The 20,255-nt window shown below is 39.2% G+C and overlaps 1 protein-coding gene across 2 annotated transcripts in view; it reads right to left on the reverse strand.

The window, feature by feature from the left end:
- cadm1b (cell adhesion molecule 1b) overlaps positions 1–20,042 on the reverse strand; it is a 256,745-nt gene extending 236,703 nt beyond the window's left edge. Inside the window, exon 1 of one of the 2 annotated variants that reach the window (XM_088012052.1) lies at positions 19,871–20,042. In XM_088012052.1, coding sequence (XP_087868178.1) covers positions 19,871–19,946 — 76 coding nt within the window. In that variant the 5' untranslated portion in view covers positions 19,947–20,042. The remainder of the gene's footprint in view (positions 1–19,870) is intronic. The other variant, XM_088012053.1, reaches the window with a different exon arrangement.
- Positions 20,043–20,255: the final 213 nt, after the last annotated feature.

The following is a 20,255-nucleotide window of genomic DNA, read 5'->3' on the forward strand; positions in this document are numbered from 1 at the left end:
CGAATTGCGGTGTACTTTCTTCTCACAACCACAATTACACCCAGAAGCCCGTGAAATAAAAAAGTTATGAAACATTATAAATCATCCTCGGAATAAGACATTTAATCTTAATGCATTAATAGAGCGCGAGAGTGAGTAGAAATGGAAGAAAGCTTGCGAAAGTAATTAGGCACCTGGATATAATTGATGATCTGAGATGATTTCAAAATCTGCCGAGATGAAGAAAAATCATCTCACTGTGACCCGCTTTGGGTTTTTCTCCCCGTTTTGTTTTGATTTTGTTTGAATACTAACGGGGGGCAAAACGACTGTTTTGCATTCACCTGTACTGCAGCTTGTTAGCAGCAGACAGAAAGACAGTTATTTGGGAGCCGATACATCAAGCTCATATTTCCTCTCAAATACATTTACCTGTCATCTTAGATGTAAACAATGTGACTTTGAGTTTCCCACCACCACCACCACCACCCTTTCCATTAGCTCTATTGCCTCGCATGTCTCTCTGCACTGCAATGAGTCAAGTATGAGAAGTAATCAATAGGCCTCCGGTTTGGGTGAATGAGCCTTAGTGCTTGGTTTGCACAGTCTTGATCAGGCTGACAATGACAGATTACAGCGCGGCATGCGAGAGTAATTAAGATGGGTCTATCTTTGCGCCGATAGCTGAAGAACACCATGCCACCCCCCTTCCCCCTCCACCCCCCAACCAGCACCAACATGTCAAACAGCAGCTCACTTCTCAGTAAACAGCATCAGGATCTGGCAGGATTCACCTTGAAAGGGGCTCGATTCTACAACCGTGTGGCTTTCTTAAAAATCTTCAAAAAAATATATATTTTACAACAGCAAGACCGGCAAAGGGACGCAACATCAGAACGCATGAAAGTAGCTTGTTCAAATCGTACTACAGTTCAGAGCCTCACTATGATGTGGTAACCTAGGCAACGTTTCATACTCCAGGACTTTTATGTGTTGTCATGAAGCCACTACAATCTTCTGTGTGATGAAGTCGGGCTATTTTTTGTGTTGGAAGTTCTGATGAAAAATACTATTTCATTCTCCTAATATTTCGACTTCATTCTGGTCATTTTATTATTCTGGTCATCAGATTATTTCGACCTTCTTGTCGTATGACCTCAAATCAGACAAGATGACCAGCTGAATTTAAACGTATTTAAACAGAGGAAAATAAACCAACAACTATGACTGAATTCTTGGAACACTATGACTTTATTTTTGGAAAACTAATATCATTAATAAATAAATAAATATTAGCCTGTCCAATAAATGTTGCCATAGAGTTGACCTGAATTCAAAGTAAAACGAGCTTTAAAACGAGCTTTGTCAAACAAGATGGCGCCTTTTGTCATGCTGACATCACTCTGAAATATGGAGAAAAAAATTTTTTTTTGGATTTCCAAAAATTCAATCTTCAAAAACCAAACATTTGATTTATCAATAAAATTGACTGTGGTGAAGCAACACAAATAGAAAGACATCTAATAGTCTGGAGATCCAAAGCTCAGTTTGGAGAAATTGTCAACACAGCAACTATTAGTCATGCTCAAAGAAAATCTAAAGAAAAGTTTGCAGTTTCTTGCAAGTCATGTAAGAAACACTTCAAATCTTCACATTTTCTACTCAGTCTGACTTAGGGTTGTTTTGTAAAGAAGAATGGGGGGAAAAAGTGTTTCTGGATGTGCAAGACATGCTTAAAAAGACTTTGTGTAATTAGAACCAAAGCTGAGCCTGCAACGACTTCAGGATGCCTGAAAACACACTTTCAAGCTTTGTAGTCGTAGGGAAAAAAGAACATTTCAAAAATATTTCCTTTCCACTTCATGGTTATGTGCTACTCTGTCTTCGTCTATCATACGACATGCTGATGAAAACACACTGAGGTTTGTGGTTCTAACGTGACAAAATGTGACAAAAGAAAAGTTCAGAGTGGTGCGAATACTTCTCTTAGGCACAGCAATGCAGACTAACTGTGTGCCATTTCCTGACTTTAACAAAGTACTTTAGCATTTAACAAATACACTCTATGACTAGTGAAAGTTCAAAGAGCGCGGCTCGCTGTCAGGATGCCAAGCTGACGTTACGAACTCCAGCTAAGCTCCTGCTGATGACAGAAATGGGAGCAGCGGTAAATTATTTGTCTAATTCAAGCCTACGTAGAACATGACCACATTAGTCATAAAGGTAAACGATTCTTCCGATAGATTCCTGCTCTTTTAAGTCACAGAAGTCATTATCATCATCGTCAGCGCCGAAGCAACGGAGTGTGAATTCCAGCGTTTTTTTGTTTTTTTTTTCTCCCACACAGAGTTATTTGGCAAGCACTCAGGCAAATCAGCGGCCTCAAAAGTGTAGTTTTTGACCCATTCACCTATTGATTCCGCCTTCTTTTTTTTTTTTTTTTTTTTTTTTTAAACAATTCATGATGGGTAAAATCTCATCAGGGGAATTCCTTCAGTCTCTGCTCGTCTTGGATACAAACACTGCCTCAGTGCAAACGGCGAGAGAGACGACCGCAGGCTTTTCACCGGGTTACGTTTCTGTCAACGCAATGGCATCTTTACGGTAGAATAAAAATGTCGACCGTCCTGAGGCAAAAAAAATGTTTTGTGAATCTAATACCGTAAGTAGAAATTCAAAGTAAAAAAAAAAAAAAAAAAAAAACTCCACATAAGAAAAATATCTTATGTGTCTTTAAAAACTACATTTGGTTCCATTTCAATCCATTTCCCTTTTACACACTGACTGCTTGGTGGAGTTTTTAATAATCATGTTTAGCTGAATGCTATTTTTTTAAAATAAAATTAAAACAAACTGATTTAGTTTATTCAAAATTTGGATAGGCAGTTATTACAAATAAGCACGGATGCTGATTATTTCACTGATTCACTATTTTGTAATTATGCATCTTTGGTCAGTCGAGTCAGCGTTTCCTTTTGTACTCGTCTCAGGAGCCATTTTGTTTTGCTTTGATAATTGCTGTTAATCATTTTAAATTGATTTATTAATGGCATATTATAAAACGTGTAGCTAAGTGATTCTGATAAATTTCATGTTCCTTTGTGTTTCATAATCTGTCATATTTCTAAAGTTGACTGGTTCAAAAAAGGACTAAAGCCACAAAACAAAAACGACAGGGAGTAATATGAAACTATCAGTAAATGGTTATAATTTATCGCCAGAATTCTTGTAAATATTAAACTACTAAGAGAAATTAACCGGTGCAGAATAGCTGAGCACATAAAACTGGTTTAAAATGGAGATGTTGAAAGTTTTTAGGTACAAATTTGCTTAGATATTTAAAGAATAAAGAACAAATATCTTGTAAAGATATTGTGGAACAGAATTAATAGTTGTCTTGTTGTGGTTTTCAAAAAATATATTTTTCAATATTTGGAGCGTGTGCATGTCATTTTACTCTTTGACATTTCATACCTTCAAAGTTTTGGTCTTCCAGTCATTGAGCATAAAAATATGTTAACGCTTGAATAGAGAACAGATCTCTATTATTATTTATCTTTTGAGATTAGCAAATTGCCTGTGAAAATAGATAAACTGAAACATAATGATTATAGGAGATATGAAAAGGTTTGTTAAAAGGCGCAACGCGGAAATAAACTGGGACAAAAATCATTTGGTGAGTGAGTGAAATGACCCGGAGCTCTGATTGGATATCAAAACTTAAAAGAAAAGAAAAGAAAATCAGCAAAAATCAGATAAATTCATTTTTGTTTTCACTTTAAGAAGTACATACTGTATCAATCGACTCAATATTCATATCTCAAAAAAATATTTGGAACGCACTTTTTATTGGCTTACATATTCAAAGTGAAAGGAATTAACCCTTAGCATGCCAATAATAACAGAGAAAGTCATAGAGGGGCTTAATGGCCCACATAATAAAGACAGGAGAGAAGGAAGTGGGGATTTACGGCCACTGAAATGGACCTTTTACCTTTTAACAACTAGAATAATTCTCTAATACATCTCAGACCCACTTTGATAAGAACATATCAGCTAGCTCTAAATCTGTTAATCCTTACTTCATTCTCAAATCACTGATATGAAACGTATGGAACACGTTCATTTGGAACGGGGTGTCAGCCATTTTGCCCCTTTGTTTTTGTTTGTGAAAAGAAGTGAAATGCAAAGATATGTTTTACTCTAACCACACAATTAAACCACGAATAGGCCTTACTATCAGGAGCTCAATATTTAACGGAGAAAAAACATAAGTTATTCAATTTAATTAAACAAAAAGAGCTAGTATTATTAGTTTTAACTTCAGTATGAAAACCAATATCTCAGCATATTAATTTTACAGTCACAAGGAGAGGAAGAAAGTCACGCGCTTGTTGTTTATGGCGGATATGCAGATGCGGAGACAAGCCTATTTTAACCACAAGGAAAATTGCGTTGCATAAATAAATCTTCAAAACGCACAGAATTCATTTTAGGGATATTGCTTATATAAAAAACCCGGACTTTCTGTTTCCCCGGCCCCCTTTTTTACCGAACGCTCCCCCCGCCCCCGTGTTTCGTTGTTTTCCTTAAGATTTGTGAGTTCCTTCCAGCTGGCGTCCCTCGGTGTGTTGTTAAATAAAATCACAGAAACATTAGGGGGGCTTTTGGGGGCAATGCCGAAAAAGCAACACAGCAACTTGGAGGGACCCGACTATTGTAATGTTGTCCCCGAAACTGGCTGTGTCCTGCTGTGTAAGGGAATAATATTTCATTCATGCCTGCATAAATGCATTTGCAAACAGCGCCCGGGCGAGAACGAGAGCGACTGATTGTTCGGGACGGTGTAAAGTAAGAACAGGCCTGTCCTCCGACGTCCGACTGCATATAAGCCAGACTTTCATATATATATATATATATATATATATATATATATATATATATATATATATATATATATATATATATATATATATAATTATTATTTTTTTTTTTTCATATTTTCACTCTTCACTCTTATCACAGGGCTAAAATGTGCCAGCTGCAAGCAGACTGCGTTTCTATTAGCAGCCTTAGATTTATTGATCACTGCACTGTTTGCATTCTGTCGATGCCTTGGCTCAGTACAGTAGCGTTGCATTATTTCCACTGTGTACCACTGTGCACTGTGGTTATTTTATCAGGCTCAAATGTGCCCCAGCAAGCCCAGGAGAACACACACACACACACACACGCACACACACACACAAAAAAAAGAAGAAAAACAGCGGCTCCTCTCCTTGTTGTCTGACAGATCTGTTGCACAAAGAAAAGCTCCAGTTTGGACTCCTGAAGTGAGTAACCTGCTATCAAACCACATCGGATGTACTAGATAGCAGTTGTCCACAGAGGGAACGAGTAGATATTGTATTGACAAATCTCCTCTATGTCATTTTTCCTTTTGTGCGGTAGAAAAGACAAAACTCTCCTTTTTGAAAGCCAGACGCTGCAGCTGCCGATCAGTGAACCAGAACCCTTTTCGTTTTGATTCAAGCAGTGGATTAGCCAGAGCTCAATAACTAAAGATCCCCTCTTCGTTCTCACACCGTCCTTTCTTCTCTCTTATTGATCACCCTTTATTTACCCTTAATGTTGCAAGTTCTTGTCAGCCACGGTCAAGGGTTGTCATTTTGTTGGACATCTCAGCTTAGGCCTCAATCGACATAAAGGAACATTTCACCAAATATTTTCAAACCATTTGCCTTTAGTGGAAATCAGATGACAACAAGAACGTATTCCTAGCTATTCTGAAGCCAATTTGAGCACACTTTCACTTTTTAGCTTCACGAAGAGTGTAGATATCAAAAATGTATAAGTATGTAAGTATTCAAACACTTCTCAATGACACTATGAGCTCAAGTACATTTCTTTTCCAGGGACCGTAAATGAAATTGCTTCTGGAACTTGACTGGAGTCCACCTGGATTAAAATGAACTTTGTTGGACATAATTTGGAACAGAATATATAGAAGAGAAGTCAAAAAGAGTCATATTAGACCTCCGGCACTCTTAGTGATCTTGCCTTGCATCAACTGTTTCCAGCATTGAAAAGAAATGTGGGCTCCACTTTTTGGAAACGAAAGAAACTTGAAGCCATCAGAACCTTCCTGTGACCTTCCAATTAGGGTATCGGTCAGAGAGGTGAACAAAAACCCAATAGTCCCAAAGCTGGGGCTCCGGGGTTCTCTTGTTAAGACAGCGGGAAAACTATCTTGACGGACAACCGTTGCTTATGCTTTCATATGCAGTTTGTCTCTGACCATAAAGGGCCAGTGAAGGCAGCCACAAATAACCCAGACCATGGCAACAATTCCCATTCCAACACGACGACGACTTGAAGCACAGCCAAGACAACAAAGGAGTGGATTTAGATGCAGTCTGTGAACGCACTGGATTGGCCCAGTCAGAGCCTGGACTTAAATCCAAGTAAATATCACTGGAAATACCTAAATAAAAACCAAAAGTGGCTGTCTACGACGCTGTCCGTCCAACCTGAATAAGCTTGAGAGGCTGTGCAGAGCAGAATGGTTTAAAATGCCCAAAAACGGGTGTGCCAAGCTTGTTGAGTCATGCCCAAGAAGACTGCTGCCAAAAGAGCTTCAGCAAAAAAAATATTCAGATAGATTATTGGATTAACAGGATTTTGGCAATCACAAAAAAAAACTTGCAGATATTTCAAAGAACATGTCTTAGCCTCGTCATTACTGGGTACTTTGCATGGATGTTTGAAAGTAAATAATCAATCTTTTACAGATCAAGTTTGCCCAACGTGACAAAATAGAGGGGAGAAAAAAAAACGAAGGTGTGTGAGCAGTTTCTGGTATTTATCTGTCTGCTTTAAGAGTATTTAACTGATTCCCCCTTTGGTCTGAATAATGCAATTTTGAACACTTTAATGCTTTGATGACTCCCATAATCTGATGTTTTCTTAGAATCAAATCTCAGATATCACAGACGACACATGGTTGAGTGCACACATTTTATGAGGCGATCCTGTGAGACAACGAGCGCAAAATTTGATCGAGCGAAATAATTCCTCAACTTCCAATAAAAGTCAACAAAAGAATAAACGCTGCGTGCCTCATTTTAACCAAAAGCAGTGGCATAAAACCAAATAATCTGTTGGTTTCAGGTGATTTATAGATGCAGCCCATAACTGTGGACATGTGAAAGTTATCAATAATATAGTGATGTATCCTCAATCAGTCAAAGATTAGAAATTAAAAATTCTCCCTTGATAGGTTCTGCTGAGCGATCAGCAGATCAGAGACAATTTCATATAAAAGCATCTCCCTGCAGCATGGCCTTTTTGCTCAACAGAAAAAGGTTGGAAACACGATTTGATTCAAGAATTGGGATAATTTTGAAATTCCTCCATTTTCTGACAGATTCTCTGTCATAGAAACTAGCAATCCAGTTTTTGTTTTTCCTGGTATGTGTTGAGTTTTTATCTTTTCTTTAAATAATAGAAAATTTCGCTGGATGGAACGATGACATTTTCTTCGCTGCTCCAGCAAACAAGCTCTAATAAATCTCAAACTGGCTACTCAACAGCAAACACACGAGCACTTAGGGGAGATGAAGGTGTTTCAGTTTGGAGTTAGCAACTAGGGTAGAAACAAAAAAAAAACAAAAAAAATAAGTTGCTAATGGAAAGTAAATGTTTTACTTGGACTCCTCAGAACGACAGAAACACGACTCCAAATGGATGATGATGATGATGTTGCTTGGAAACTGCTGCATGTGAGAAGCAACCAGCAGTGGATAATTTTGACCAATTAGACGAAAAAGAAGAATTTCATTGTTTCATTGTTACTTTGTGCCTCAGCCAAAAACGTGCGCACTTGAAACTTAGAGGAAAAAAAAAAAAAAAGCTTGACAGAAACTTACCTTGCTACAACGTGGTCAAATAACTTCTGTGGTGAAAAACGTGATTTAATTTCACTTTTGTTCTTTCTCTAGTAAGTCTTTAACACTGTTTGGATTCAGAAGCGCTGGTACAGTTTAGTGAGCACACTCGTAAAAAAGTTAAAGAAAACGCCGTTTGTTTCTCGACATGCTTGGAGATGTTACTACCTAAAAATACAAGCAACATTTAAAACAAAGAATATATATTGTCACATTTCCTAAAATAATGGCAAAAGTCTTTTCTTTTTTTTGCCAAAAAATGATGTATGCAGAAGGTGACAGTTACTTTTTTTTTTTTTTTTTTTTACAAATAACATGGCTACAAATGTTAATTATCTATTTACTGATGTATGGAAGTATGAATGTTTGCGACTATAGAGTAAAGCACTTTGGGTTCTACATAAATTATTAAATCCACTTACCATTTAAAGAAAAACCATATTCCTTTTCTCCTCTTTTTTATTTTCCATTCACATTTAGCTCTCTTTTATCTCATGTCGGACCTATTTAAACACCACTTGTGGATGCGACGTCAAGTTCTATTTGAATGCAGCTTTTTGTTCCACTCCCGGCTAATGCACATGAACGTAATTGCCGATTTGCAAGTCAGTGCATTTTGCTTTTTTCTCTCACCCGCCTATAACGTATAAGGGAGAAGCAGTAAAACGACGGGAGGGTTTAATGGTGTCAAAACCCGAACCTCATCCGCCACTCGTGAAAAAGCGGTTATTGGCATCTGGACGTTATGTGTGTGTGTGTGTGTGCGTGTGTGTGTGTGTGTGTGTGAGGGCCGCAACACACACCGGGATCAACATGTCATGGTCTCACCACTGGTTTTTTTGGGGTTTTTTTGAGTAACTTGGTAATGGTGAATATTATTTTTCGCGTGGTGCTGGTTAGGGTGGATATGTGCCCGTTGGAGTTTTTCATTTGGAAAAGTGCTGCGCTGTGAGCCTTAATGATGGCCTGTAATTGCTCCATCACCCATACTAATGTGCACTCTCTGTCCCTTTTCAAAACAAAATCATTGCATTTCCATTTTATTTCCCCTCTCTCTCTCTCTTTTTTTTTTGCTCCCCCTCCTTTTCTCCGTGCGGGCTTGATAGTCGGTGTCTAAACATCGCAGCCAATAGAGTGAGGTCTCTCAGATCCACAGAACAGAGAGAACAATGTCATATTCATAAGCAGAGACATCAGCTCTCCTCCTCATTACCACAGCACTGTGAATGGGAGCTTCTGTCCCCACGACCATAAAAGAACCTGTCATCTGTCTCTTTCCCCTAATTGACTGTTTACTACATTTCGACACAGACAGACAGATTTTTGATCATCCTCAGTTTTGTCCTTCTGTGTGGCACTGCGGCACAAATGGAAATGTCCTCTGACTTCTTTTTTTTCTTTTCTTTCCTTTTTCATATTTTTTTCTCCTTTTTTAGTATTAACTACAAGACTCGCAGTAATAGCATGTTTGCCGCTGTATTCGGCGACCTTGACAAAACAACATGACACAGTATTGACTCAGAGGTCCCTCTATCTAGTATGCGGAGAGGAAAAAGGAAAAGAAAAAAAAGTAAGAACCCTTATGCCCAGCAGCATCCAGGGTAACGTGTTTTTTTTTTGTTTTTTTTTTTAAATGAGACTGAAGTATTTCAGAAATTGAAAGGAAGGTAAAGTCAAGGATAGAAAGAGATTTTCACTTCTTTTTTTTTTTTTTTAACACAAACGTCGAGAGGTGTTTCTTTTCCCAGTGTCAGATGTTACGTCGAATGACTGGATATGACACTGGACTCTAAAAAGGTCAGATGCAAAAGTGAAAAATCAGCCTGTTTGCTTTAAGCTGCCTCCATACCGTTTCTTTTTTTTATTTTTATTTTTCACTAAAGTGCAGTGAAGAAGTAAATGTTTTGGGTCATCAAACAAAACTTAGCACACAAAGATCGAATAAGGGAAAAAAAAAAGTTTTCAAATGATGATTCAATTTACCGGGGGATGGGGGGAAACAACACAATCCAATCTTGGCCAAGTTCAATCAGCAGGTCTTCTTGCTCCATTGCTGTTTTTTAAAATGAAATACGACCGCAATCACACCTATGTGTGAAAGTTTTACAACCCTAAAGCGATCCGTATGTGTAGAAGAACATGTTTGCCTACAATCTGGATAAATCATTTACAAAGAACCTGTTTGACAGCATGAAGTCAGCTTAAATTTGGAAAAGAAAAAAAAGCAACACGTCATTTCTTTTATGAAATGCTAATGACATTTATCAGTCTTGAAAGAGTTACAAAGCCACTTCTAAGGTGAGAGCCATTAAATACAGACCAGTGGTGAAACTCCCCAGTACTGACAGGTCTACCAAGATTACCTAACTCATCCGAAAGGTCACCCAAAAAAAAAAAAAAACGAGAACAAAATCTAAAAGAATATTGCCTTTTAAGTTTCATTTTCACATGTCAGTGTTCACGGTTCAACAGTAAGAGAAAGCCTGGCAAAACTTGTATTAATTGGAGCGTTCCCTGTCCAGAAATAACACAGAGAGCCTGCTCTCATATTTGCCAAAAGACATCTTTTTGATCCACAAACCGTCAGAGAACAATTTCTCTTGATTTAAGAGGCAAAAGTGGACCTTTTTGTAAGGCGAGCACGCAGTCAGTTTCATGTGGCATAAGAGAGCGTCTCCAGCCATCCGTTTGTGATTTCAAGTTCAAGTGGAATTGGGTGATCCAAAGGATGCCGGTCACTGCCAGTTATCACAAACACTTGGTGGCGTTTGTAGCTCAACCAGTTGCTATAGGTCTAGGGGGAAACTGGTGAGGATCGCTTTTTAAATCTGAGCAACTGAAGTCATCATTTGACAAGTGCATTCTGTATTTACTTGAGTCATCACTGTCTGATAATAAACCGAGTTTCATGATCTGAAACACTTAGATGTGACAAAAAAAAAAAGAAAACGAAGCAAAAACAGAAGGAACCTGGAGGCAAATACACATTACCTGTGGTATATGTGCTTTTACAAGCTTAGTGAAAAAGAGTGTAAAGTTTGATAGCAGGCACACACACACACACACACACACACACACACACACGAGTCAGAAAAGGCATTTTACAGCTAAGAACATGGATTTAACAGTTTTTCGGGAGAAGTCAGAGCCGATGGAGTGGAACTGCACACCCCCGAGGTGCATAACCTGCACCGCTTTCTTTGTTAACTCCGCTACAAGTGGCAAAACTCTTTACATGCCTCAGCTGCCAATTCCGCGCCAGACGCTCACTTCCAGCAGCTCCGATTAGCTGCCACCGCATAAAATAGTGCTATGCATTACCCAACAATTAGACGGAGGCTTATTAGGCACAGCTTAATGTAAATTTAATGAGCAATAAATCCAATTTCTTTAAATAGAAGAGTATATTATTGTTACAAATGATGTACAATGGTGATCTCATAGTGCAGGCGATGAAATACTCCACATATCAATGGGCCATTAAGTGCACTATTAAATCTACCGTGCGCTGTTCTATAAGTGCTTTTTCATACGGACGGTGGGGAGAAAAAAGCCATTTTAGAAAAAGCAGTACTGTGTGGAGATTAGATTTGAAACACTCTGGATTGATTGATTGTTGATAGATTGGAAGGAATCTACCAATCTATCAACAATCAATAACTCTAACCCTTCAGCTGTCAGTTTTGTTGGTGAAATATCAGTTCGTCTTGATACCTTTAAACAAACCCTTTCATATTTCACTATTGGGAATGATGGAGGTAAATAATTATAATAAAATGCTAAAATGTCATACTTTCATTTATTAATTATTATTTTTCAGATTTTGCACTGTTATTTTTTCAGATTCCTGTTTAGGTTATTATTATTCAAATGAAACAGTATAGATTACAAACCCCAATTAAAGTACAATAACTCTGAGCAAGCTCCTGCTGGTAAATATGAATTGGAGTTACATACATGTGTTTTCTTATACCAGACTATAAGCACACTATTACTTTAAATGAGCAGTTATGAGTGTGGGTGAGAAACATCCGCATGGTGGGTATGAACTGATGCACAGTCGGTACGAACCGAGGACGTAGAGCACACAAAGACCAAATGTCTCTATGACCAGAACTCATTTACATCACAAAGCCCAAAACAAAGTCAGACAACGTTTGGATGTTTGCTTGGTTGCAAATTAAAAATCAATTTCAGCAAACGATCTGAGAACTACATGGTCATTGTAGCAGAACTTCATATTAATATGACTCAAACTAATGAAAACCCTTCTCTGGTTATGTGGTTTATGTGGCTTAGCTTTCCTGCAGACCTGAACATTACTTCCTGTGCAAAAGTTTTAGTCGTTCTTCGTCTTATCTTCTTATATCCCAAACTTTCTTGATGTTTTTTTTTTTTTTTTTTAGGTGGTTTTTTGATCATTATTTCTTGAGACTTACAGAAGACCTGACAAAAGTTTCCTCTGGGCATTGTCTGCCTTCTCTTATTATCTGCCATCACATCATTATTATTCCTCCACGTAACCAACAGACCGGCTGTGTTAGCTATGATAGTTCCAGGTCCAATTTCGCCACCAATTATCATTTCACACAAATACGTCTCCGTTCCGTCCCAACCTGCTTCCATTTTCTACCTTTGTGACCAAAGTCTGTTCCACAGGCAATTTGCCGAACTCGATTTTGTGTGACCCCTGACCACAATCCAAAGGTTAGAAACACTGTGGAAAAACCCCAGAAAACTCTTTAGATGAACATTTAGAAGAAAAAAATTAGGGTGAGAAAAATAACTGAGCAGGTGAAAGTGTATGTGTTGTACTTTCAAAGGTTCTAAATCAAACATATTTTCATTGGTTATTGTTTTGATCTTCATTTAGGCTCATTTGAAAGATGAGAGATTATGACCCCTGGTCAATCCAAGATATCTCTGAGAAGCTTCCCTACAGCAGGAAGAATGAATGAAGAAAATTACTTTGAATGATCAGTTCTTTACTCGTATAGGAAATGTTTCTTGCAAGCATGAAAAGACCAACCTGCAAAATGAGTAAATAGCAAGGGGCAAAATCACCAGCTGCAGTTTAAATTAAATAGGTCAAGCCAGAGCCAAGTAATTTGTAAGTTTGGCAAATAATCTGAGAACTTTAAGCGACAGCATGGCTGCAGATGAGCAGTGAAACTGCATGGAGATGTATATCAAACCCTACATTTCCCAACTGATGCTGAAACTCAGGACTGTGCAAAAGAGTTTAAGTCATACTTAATTTCTACATGTTTTTTTCTAATAACCCAGATTATCTAACTATTCTTTGAAAGTGGTTTTTATTCATATTTGTATAAGCTTACTAATTGTCAAGGTTTTGTTGTTGTTTTTTTGCATCATTTTCATTTTTTGGTCATACCTCTACCAGATCTACCAGGCTTTCTTTTAAAATAAATATTTTCATTGTTTTTGTCTGACCTAAAATTACTTGGGAGTTAAAAACATGGCTCCCCACACTCCAGAGAACCAAGATTGTGTCAACAAATACTAGATAGAGTCTTTGAAAAACATTAAGCATTGATCAGCTTAATATCAACAAAATAGCATTGTAGCATAAAAATTATACTAATAGAGCTGTTTGATGAAATCTTGCCAAATTTGAACTAAGCTGAAGAGTGATGCATTACTCAGGTCCGGTATCGCATTTTTATTGGATTTGTTCATATTTCTTCTTTCTTTCGACATATTTAAGGAACTAGAAAGCAAAGTCCAAAAAAACAAACAAACTTTGAACCCTTGACAAACAACAAACCAAGAATGTGCTTTGACTTCCCATCCTTTAAGATCACCTTTGCTCTCTTTTGTCTGTAGGGAGCTGAGGGAACCCTGCAGACGAGAAGGTTCTGCCCTCGTCCTGAGCTACCACACTGACGTTAGCCTGTTTCCAACAACACAAGGACTTCCTTTGGAGTCCGTAAAACTATCTTGCTCCCTGAAATGCAAACTTAGGCTATGTTTAGACAAGACTGCCGTCTGGAAACTTCTGGCATTTTCAGATGTCGATTGGGGAAATGCTCCACTTTAAGACAGCAATGCCAAGACACCTTGAATCAGCTGGAATTGTCATGCCGGGTCACCATACGGCGCTGTGAATATAGAACGTAGTCAAAACGCGCATGCACATTTGAGCCTTAACTTCCACCTCATTTAGAAAACAGGAACCCATCTCTGATTAACCAAATGCTCATGTACCACATTTCTTATCAGAAGTTGTGATAAGCTGAAGCAAACAGCACAATGCTATATGCCATTGTTTTTCTTGTTATCTGTGCGCGTTCACACCTGCGGAGTACTGCAGCATTCGCCCCGAGACCTGGTTTCCAACAGTGCCGGTGTCAGAGATTCTCACTATAGAAGATGTAAACAACCAGCTGGATTGCAGCAGAAATGTTCACTAATAGGTGGCTCCGTGTAAGCAGCGCCTTGATGTTGCAATATGTAACTTTTACACACAAAAAAAAAAGATTTTTCTCATATTTGTTAAAACTGTCACCATGTCGTGGGATTATAGTACGAAACAAAGAATCTGTGGAAAGATCAAACTACACCACCTCCTCCTCCCTAAGCTGCTATTGCCGTCTGAAGAAACTCCCAATCAAAATCAACCAATCAGAGCCAGGAGGAGGGTCTTAGAGCTGTCAATCAATGCTGCTCTTTGTGCAACTCCCCATTCCAGGAAAATCATTTATCCGCCCTCATCAGTGGCCACGCTAACTAGCATTAGCACTGGTGGCAGGCTGTGTTGTGGTGAACCTGCTGTGGCGTAGGAGAAAGTAAGGGGGAAAAGGTCAGCATGAGCAAGATTGACAGCACTAAGACCCTCCTCCTGGCTCTGATTGGTTGTTTCTGACTGAGTGGTGTACTTCTGCAGTTAGTAGTACGAGCACTGGGAGAAGGCAGATGATTTTTTTCCACAGATTATCTGTCTGATACTATCACAACATGATCATAATTTTAACAAGAATGTAAAAAAAAAACATTCATTTATAAAAGTTACAAACTGCAATTTTAAAAGTCTAAATCCTGACCCGTTTCTGGTTTAGAAACATTTAATGTTTTAGACTTTTGGATTTTCGTGTTGCTTAGCGCATCTCCGCTTCCACCAACTCAATGACCTTATCTCCAATGTACAACTAAAATATGGATGAAAAGCATGGAAGCACATCCCGCAGGCACCAACATCCACCATGGCCACAGGACAATCATAAAACACAGGGGAAACTTGTATAATAACAGAGGAAGAGAGAGGGAAAAAAAAACAAAAAAAAAACAACCACCCACCAGAATACAAATATACAAAACACAAATTGAGGGCAGAGCGGCACACTGTGAGCAGATTTCAGCAGTGTCTGTTTCAAAGCCAAACCCCACCGTAGGCAGCCTGAGCCGAACATTGTCAATCACTCACCGGGTCAGACGCCAACTGGCATCCAAGAGCTCGGTAACAGCTGTATGTTTCCTTTTGTTTCTCTGAGATCCTGTCCTTCAGCGGCGCCTCGAGGCTTCATGACAGCTCGTATTGATCCACTTCACCATCACTCAGTCCTGACGAATGGCTTTAAACTGGCAATAAGTGGGATCATTGAACCCTCTGAAATTCAACCATCTGATGCGCTACAACAGGCAGGGGCCCCGGGAGACACGGAAGGAGAGACACACTACTAAACAGATTCCTCTGTTGTAATGCAAAGAGTCCCTTTTTTCTTTTCTTCCTTCAATTTTTCATAACGGGGACGCTCAGCCGAGGCAGCTCTTTAGCTTTATGACTGCCAACGTTCGGAGAAGGAGCCGTGTTCTCGTTTGATAAGTGGGACCAGGCGTGGGCTGGTTGTGGGGTTCTCACAATTCGGCAACCTTGAAGCGAAAATGACGCAGCGTCGCCGTTTTTACATACGCCTTTTGAATGAAATTGCATAACATGACCTAGCTGCTTTTAATTAACACAGAAAAACTACAAATTATCCCTAAGCTGTAGCTAAAATAAACAGTTATATTTATTTTGATCTTCATTCATAGAGCAAAGCTAAAATTTAGATTTGGTTGAAGTTTGTCATGGTGCATTTTGTGCACAGTACTGCAACTTTTGACATTCTCCTCTTTACAGAGTAACACAAGTGCAACAAACTGAGACCAGCTGGTTAATTAGTCAAGCTATTTGCTCTGGTAGCCACCCTGCAGCCGGGTGCTTCAAAGACATTTCGCTTATAGCTTCCCATCAGCAGTTAGAAAGAAAAAAAATCAGATTTTGTGGCAACTCTTGAGGAGTTGCCATAAAAATCACTGTCCCTCATTTCTCTGCACACAGAAATATTTCCAAAAAGTGAAATATCTGTTCCTTGTAATTAGGGCTGAAACAATTAATAGGATTAATCCTAATGAATCGATTATTGAAATAATTGTCGACTGTTTTAGTAATCGATTAAATGTCAAGTGGAGTACACAGTCAAAAATAGGCAATTTGCTGAAAAGAAACCAACATATTCAGAGAAGTAGTTAAGCCAAAACTGTACAAAAAACATATAAATTTTGCATTTAAGATACATTTTGCATTGTCAGTAAACATGTTCTACCCAGAAATCCTTTACTGGAATAGTTTTAGCTTCCCCTGGCCTCAGACCTACACTCTATCAATGTCAAGGTCTAGCAGAAATGGCTGAGCTTTTCACATGTTGATGCTATAAGTATTTATTTATTTATTTATTTATTTTTACTGCAGATGCATCCTTTACAACGACTGATCAAGCGTCCAATGAAAAAATGCCACAGCATATGCCATATGCCACACAGCTCTCTCCCTTATTGAATTTTATGAAATAAAATGTTTCTTATTTAAAAAACAAATTGATTTGTTTATTTGCTTATTTCTAATATTGCATAAAAAGGCTTAAGTGGTTAAATAAAAAATCAGCACAATGTGCCAATGTGTTTCTCCGATTATTTGATTAATCATCCGAATGATCAATAGAATAGTGGATTACCAAAATAATTGTCAACTGTATCCCTACATGTAATTGATGGCAACATGTAATGGCCTCATTTCAGCCAGCTGATGCACAATGTGCAGCAAGAAGTTGGGGAAAGGAAGAATTGTAAAGGCACTTCAATGTGTTTAATGGAGGAGTTTAAGCCATAAGAAATGAGAGGTGGGGGGTGCTGTGGTCGCACAGGGGCAAAGCGCAACCCATGTATTGAGGTCTTAGTCCTCATGCCGGTGGTTGCAGGTTCGATGCCTGGCAACATTTGCCGCATGTCTTCCCCCTCTCTCATATCCATCTTTCCTGTCAAACTACTTTCAAATAAAGGCCACTAGAGCCAAAACCTTTAAAAAAAGAAAAAGAAATGAGAGGTGGGAAATAGTAGAACCAAAGTAAAGACGTGAACGTGGCATGAAGATTTAATAACTAAAACTGCAAACATATGGAGATTACAGAAAGAGGAACAGGACATGGAGAACAGGAGAGAACCAGTAAAGAACAATGAAAACCAGTGACTTTATGTACTGAGGTGAGAGAGGAAAGTGACAATGAATGCAGGTGAGTTTATCAGGGGCGATTATGAACAACTGTGAAAGAAAGCAAGCAGGCAGACTGAGCGAAGGAGAATAATTAACACAAAGGAAGCTAAGCCAAGCACAAAGAACCGACAAACCAAGGAGAGAAAGGCTAACGCCGATCTGGGAGAAATAAATCTAAATGCACAAAGAACAGAACATAAGTCCAAACTAAACACAATGGAACAAGCTAATACGCCAACAACTTTGTAGCTGTAATGAACACGGAGAAGTGAACTAAATGCAGAAAAACCTTTTGAACATGAATAAAGAACTCAGAAATGATCAAAACACAAAAGCCAAACACCCAGAGATCATAGCTATGACCTCTGAAAGCTTGACATACCTTGGTGAAACAGGCCTATGCCTGTCAGGCATACCTTTCCTTCCTTTTCATCTTAATTCACAAATTTCCAATATATGAGTCTGGGACTTCTTTTTCATTTATAACATAAGGACCTGCGTATTTAGATTAGGAATTACAAACTTTAAGCACATCCAAAAGGCCGAGTTTTTCAAAGCGCATTTCACATCTATTATTAACTACCACAAACAACAAAACCATGAGGCTCAGATCAGAAAAACACGAGGCGACACAGCACCTTACGCAAACTATCCCCATGATGAAACACGATGGTGTCAGTACAATGTTGTGGGAATGTTGGAAGGTGTAACACCGAGCGTCCCAGGGGTCGGGGACATCCAGCCCCAGGGCCCTGCATGTTTTAGAGGCATTCCTGCTAAAATACAGCAGATTTAACAAGCCCTTATTTGATTCAGGTGTGCTGAACCAGGGAAACACCTAAAACGTGGGATATTCATTGCTGAGGACTGACTTTGGACACCATGGCCTACTCAAAGTCCAAGTCGAAAGACCTTGCAGATTCTTTTCATCCAATACAACTGAACCTGAGCTAATCTGCTAAGAAGAACTGCCAAAACTGTCAGTCTCTAAGTCAAATCCGGTAGAGAAATAACCCCAGAAGCAAAAATAATCCTCCAAATCACTGACTTGACTACTATTTACTATTTATTTAACCTGAGGTTAGCTTAAAAAAAACTAGTATGTAAGAATAAAAAACGCCTACTATACTACTCCATATGTCACACAGCTCTCTCCCTGTATTTGGGCCTAGAGGTTATTCCCCATTCAGGATGCATTATTTTATTCAGCTAAGAGGTTAATTAAATTAATGTGACAAGGAGACGTTACTGCAAATGTCATTTAGCTGCTATTCAGCATGGCACATAATACATTCAGCAGCTGTGAAATGAAAGCCTTGTAACCAATGAACTGCAAAGCGGAAAAAAAATGTGTCTAAAAATTTCTTTAACAAGTACCCTCATTTTGGGAGCAATCACCACACACACACACACACGCACACACGCATGCATACAGACCTGTTGATGTGTGTGCTGCAGATAGCACTGCTCTATACACCACTGATGTGTTATTATGGACCATAATCAAGCCACTAAGTGTAACCCCTGTCACCCCAACTGTTGCTTAACACCCTTAAAGGGTGGCATGTTCATCCCTATCTGGCAAAGTGTCTGCAAAAAAAATAAATAAAAATCTGACAACTCTGATGCAATGTTATGCACATTTTTCTTAAAAATCCATCTAGGATCCTTGCAGTTGCTTTATTAAACCGACATGGCAGATGTTCACTTAAAGCCTCATCGGCTGACTGGGGAGAAGAAAGTGCGGACTGCGGACACGCGCTCGCATGTATCCAGGCTGCAGCTGCTGCCACGGCCAGAGGATACACAAGCTGCAATGCGTGTTTTTTTTTTCCTTCTTCTTCTTCTTCTCTCCCCTCTCCTTTAAAGCGCACCTGAAGCGCAGAGCCTGAGAGAGATCTGAAGGGGTAAGCGCGAGGAGGAGTTGTGTGTCTTTGAGGATGCGGTAGAGAACTGGAACTAGAGCCGCGTGCTCCCGGTAATGCTCCGGAAATCCACTGCCTCACTCGTTTGAGTAAAAACACCGTTCGTTCACTACTCTCACTTTATCTCCGCTTGTTACTTTTTTCCCCCCTCTATGGCAACTCCTGGAGCGTTCGGCAGTTAAGAAATGTAAAATAAAAATACGACACAAGCGGCAATACAAGTCTTCAACAACAGCTTTTTTTTAGTATTAAACAAACTAGTAAGTGATGCTGAGATTCAAGGGGGGAAGCTCGTGCGCATCCAGCACGCATACGCACCAACAACTTCTCCCTGGCAGCTCTGTACTCCGCTTGTCCCTCCGTTTTTTTATTATTATTTTTGGTTTGGTTCATTGATTGCTGTGAACGAGTAATTCTCTATCACAAGGCGGCGAAAGAAGGAAAAAATAAAAACCGGGGAAAAAACTCACCTTTGTGAAGAAACGCCGCCAAAATCATGAAAACAGAGAAAGAAATAGCGAGAGATCCGCTCCCCGTGATCGCCATGTTGGATACCTGCTTGAGACTGGCGGCGCTAAATCACCTAGAGACGGCCATGGGATGGAAATGTAGACACATGAGGGGCGGAGAGAGAGAAAGATAGAGAGAGAGCGAAAGAGAGAGAGATAGAGAGCGAGGGAGGGGGGCATCGAGGGGCTGCTCGCTATTGCATGGGAGCTGCGTTAGGTTGCAATGACACCTAGGCTGGTGTGGACATAATACAGCGCTTCCTTGTGAGACTTTTAAAATGTTTAAGGTTGTGTTATTGCCTCCTTAGATTGCCAGCTAAGACATACTGTAATTCCCAGTGGGAGA

This window comes from Poecilia mexicana, unplaced genomic scaffold (assembly GCF_051168715.1).
Source record: "Poecilia mexicana isolate PSO_F unplaced genomic scaffold, ASM5116871v1 scaffold_13, whole genome shotgun sequence".
Lineage (NCBI taxonomy): Eukaryota > Metazoa > Chordata > Actinopteri > Cyprinodontiformes > Poeciliidae > Poecilia > Poecilia mexicana.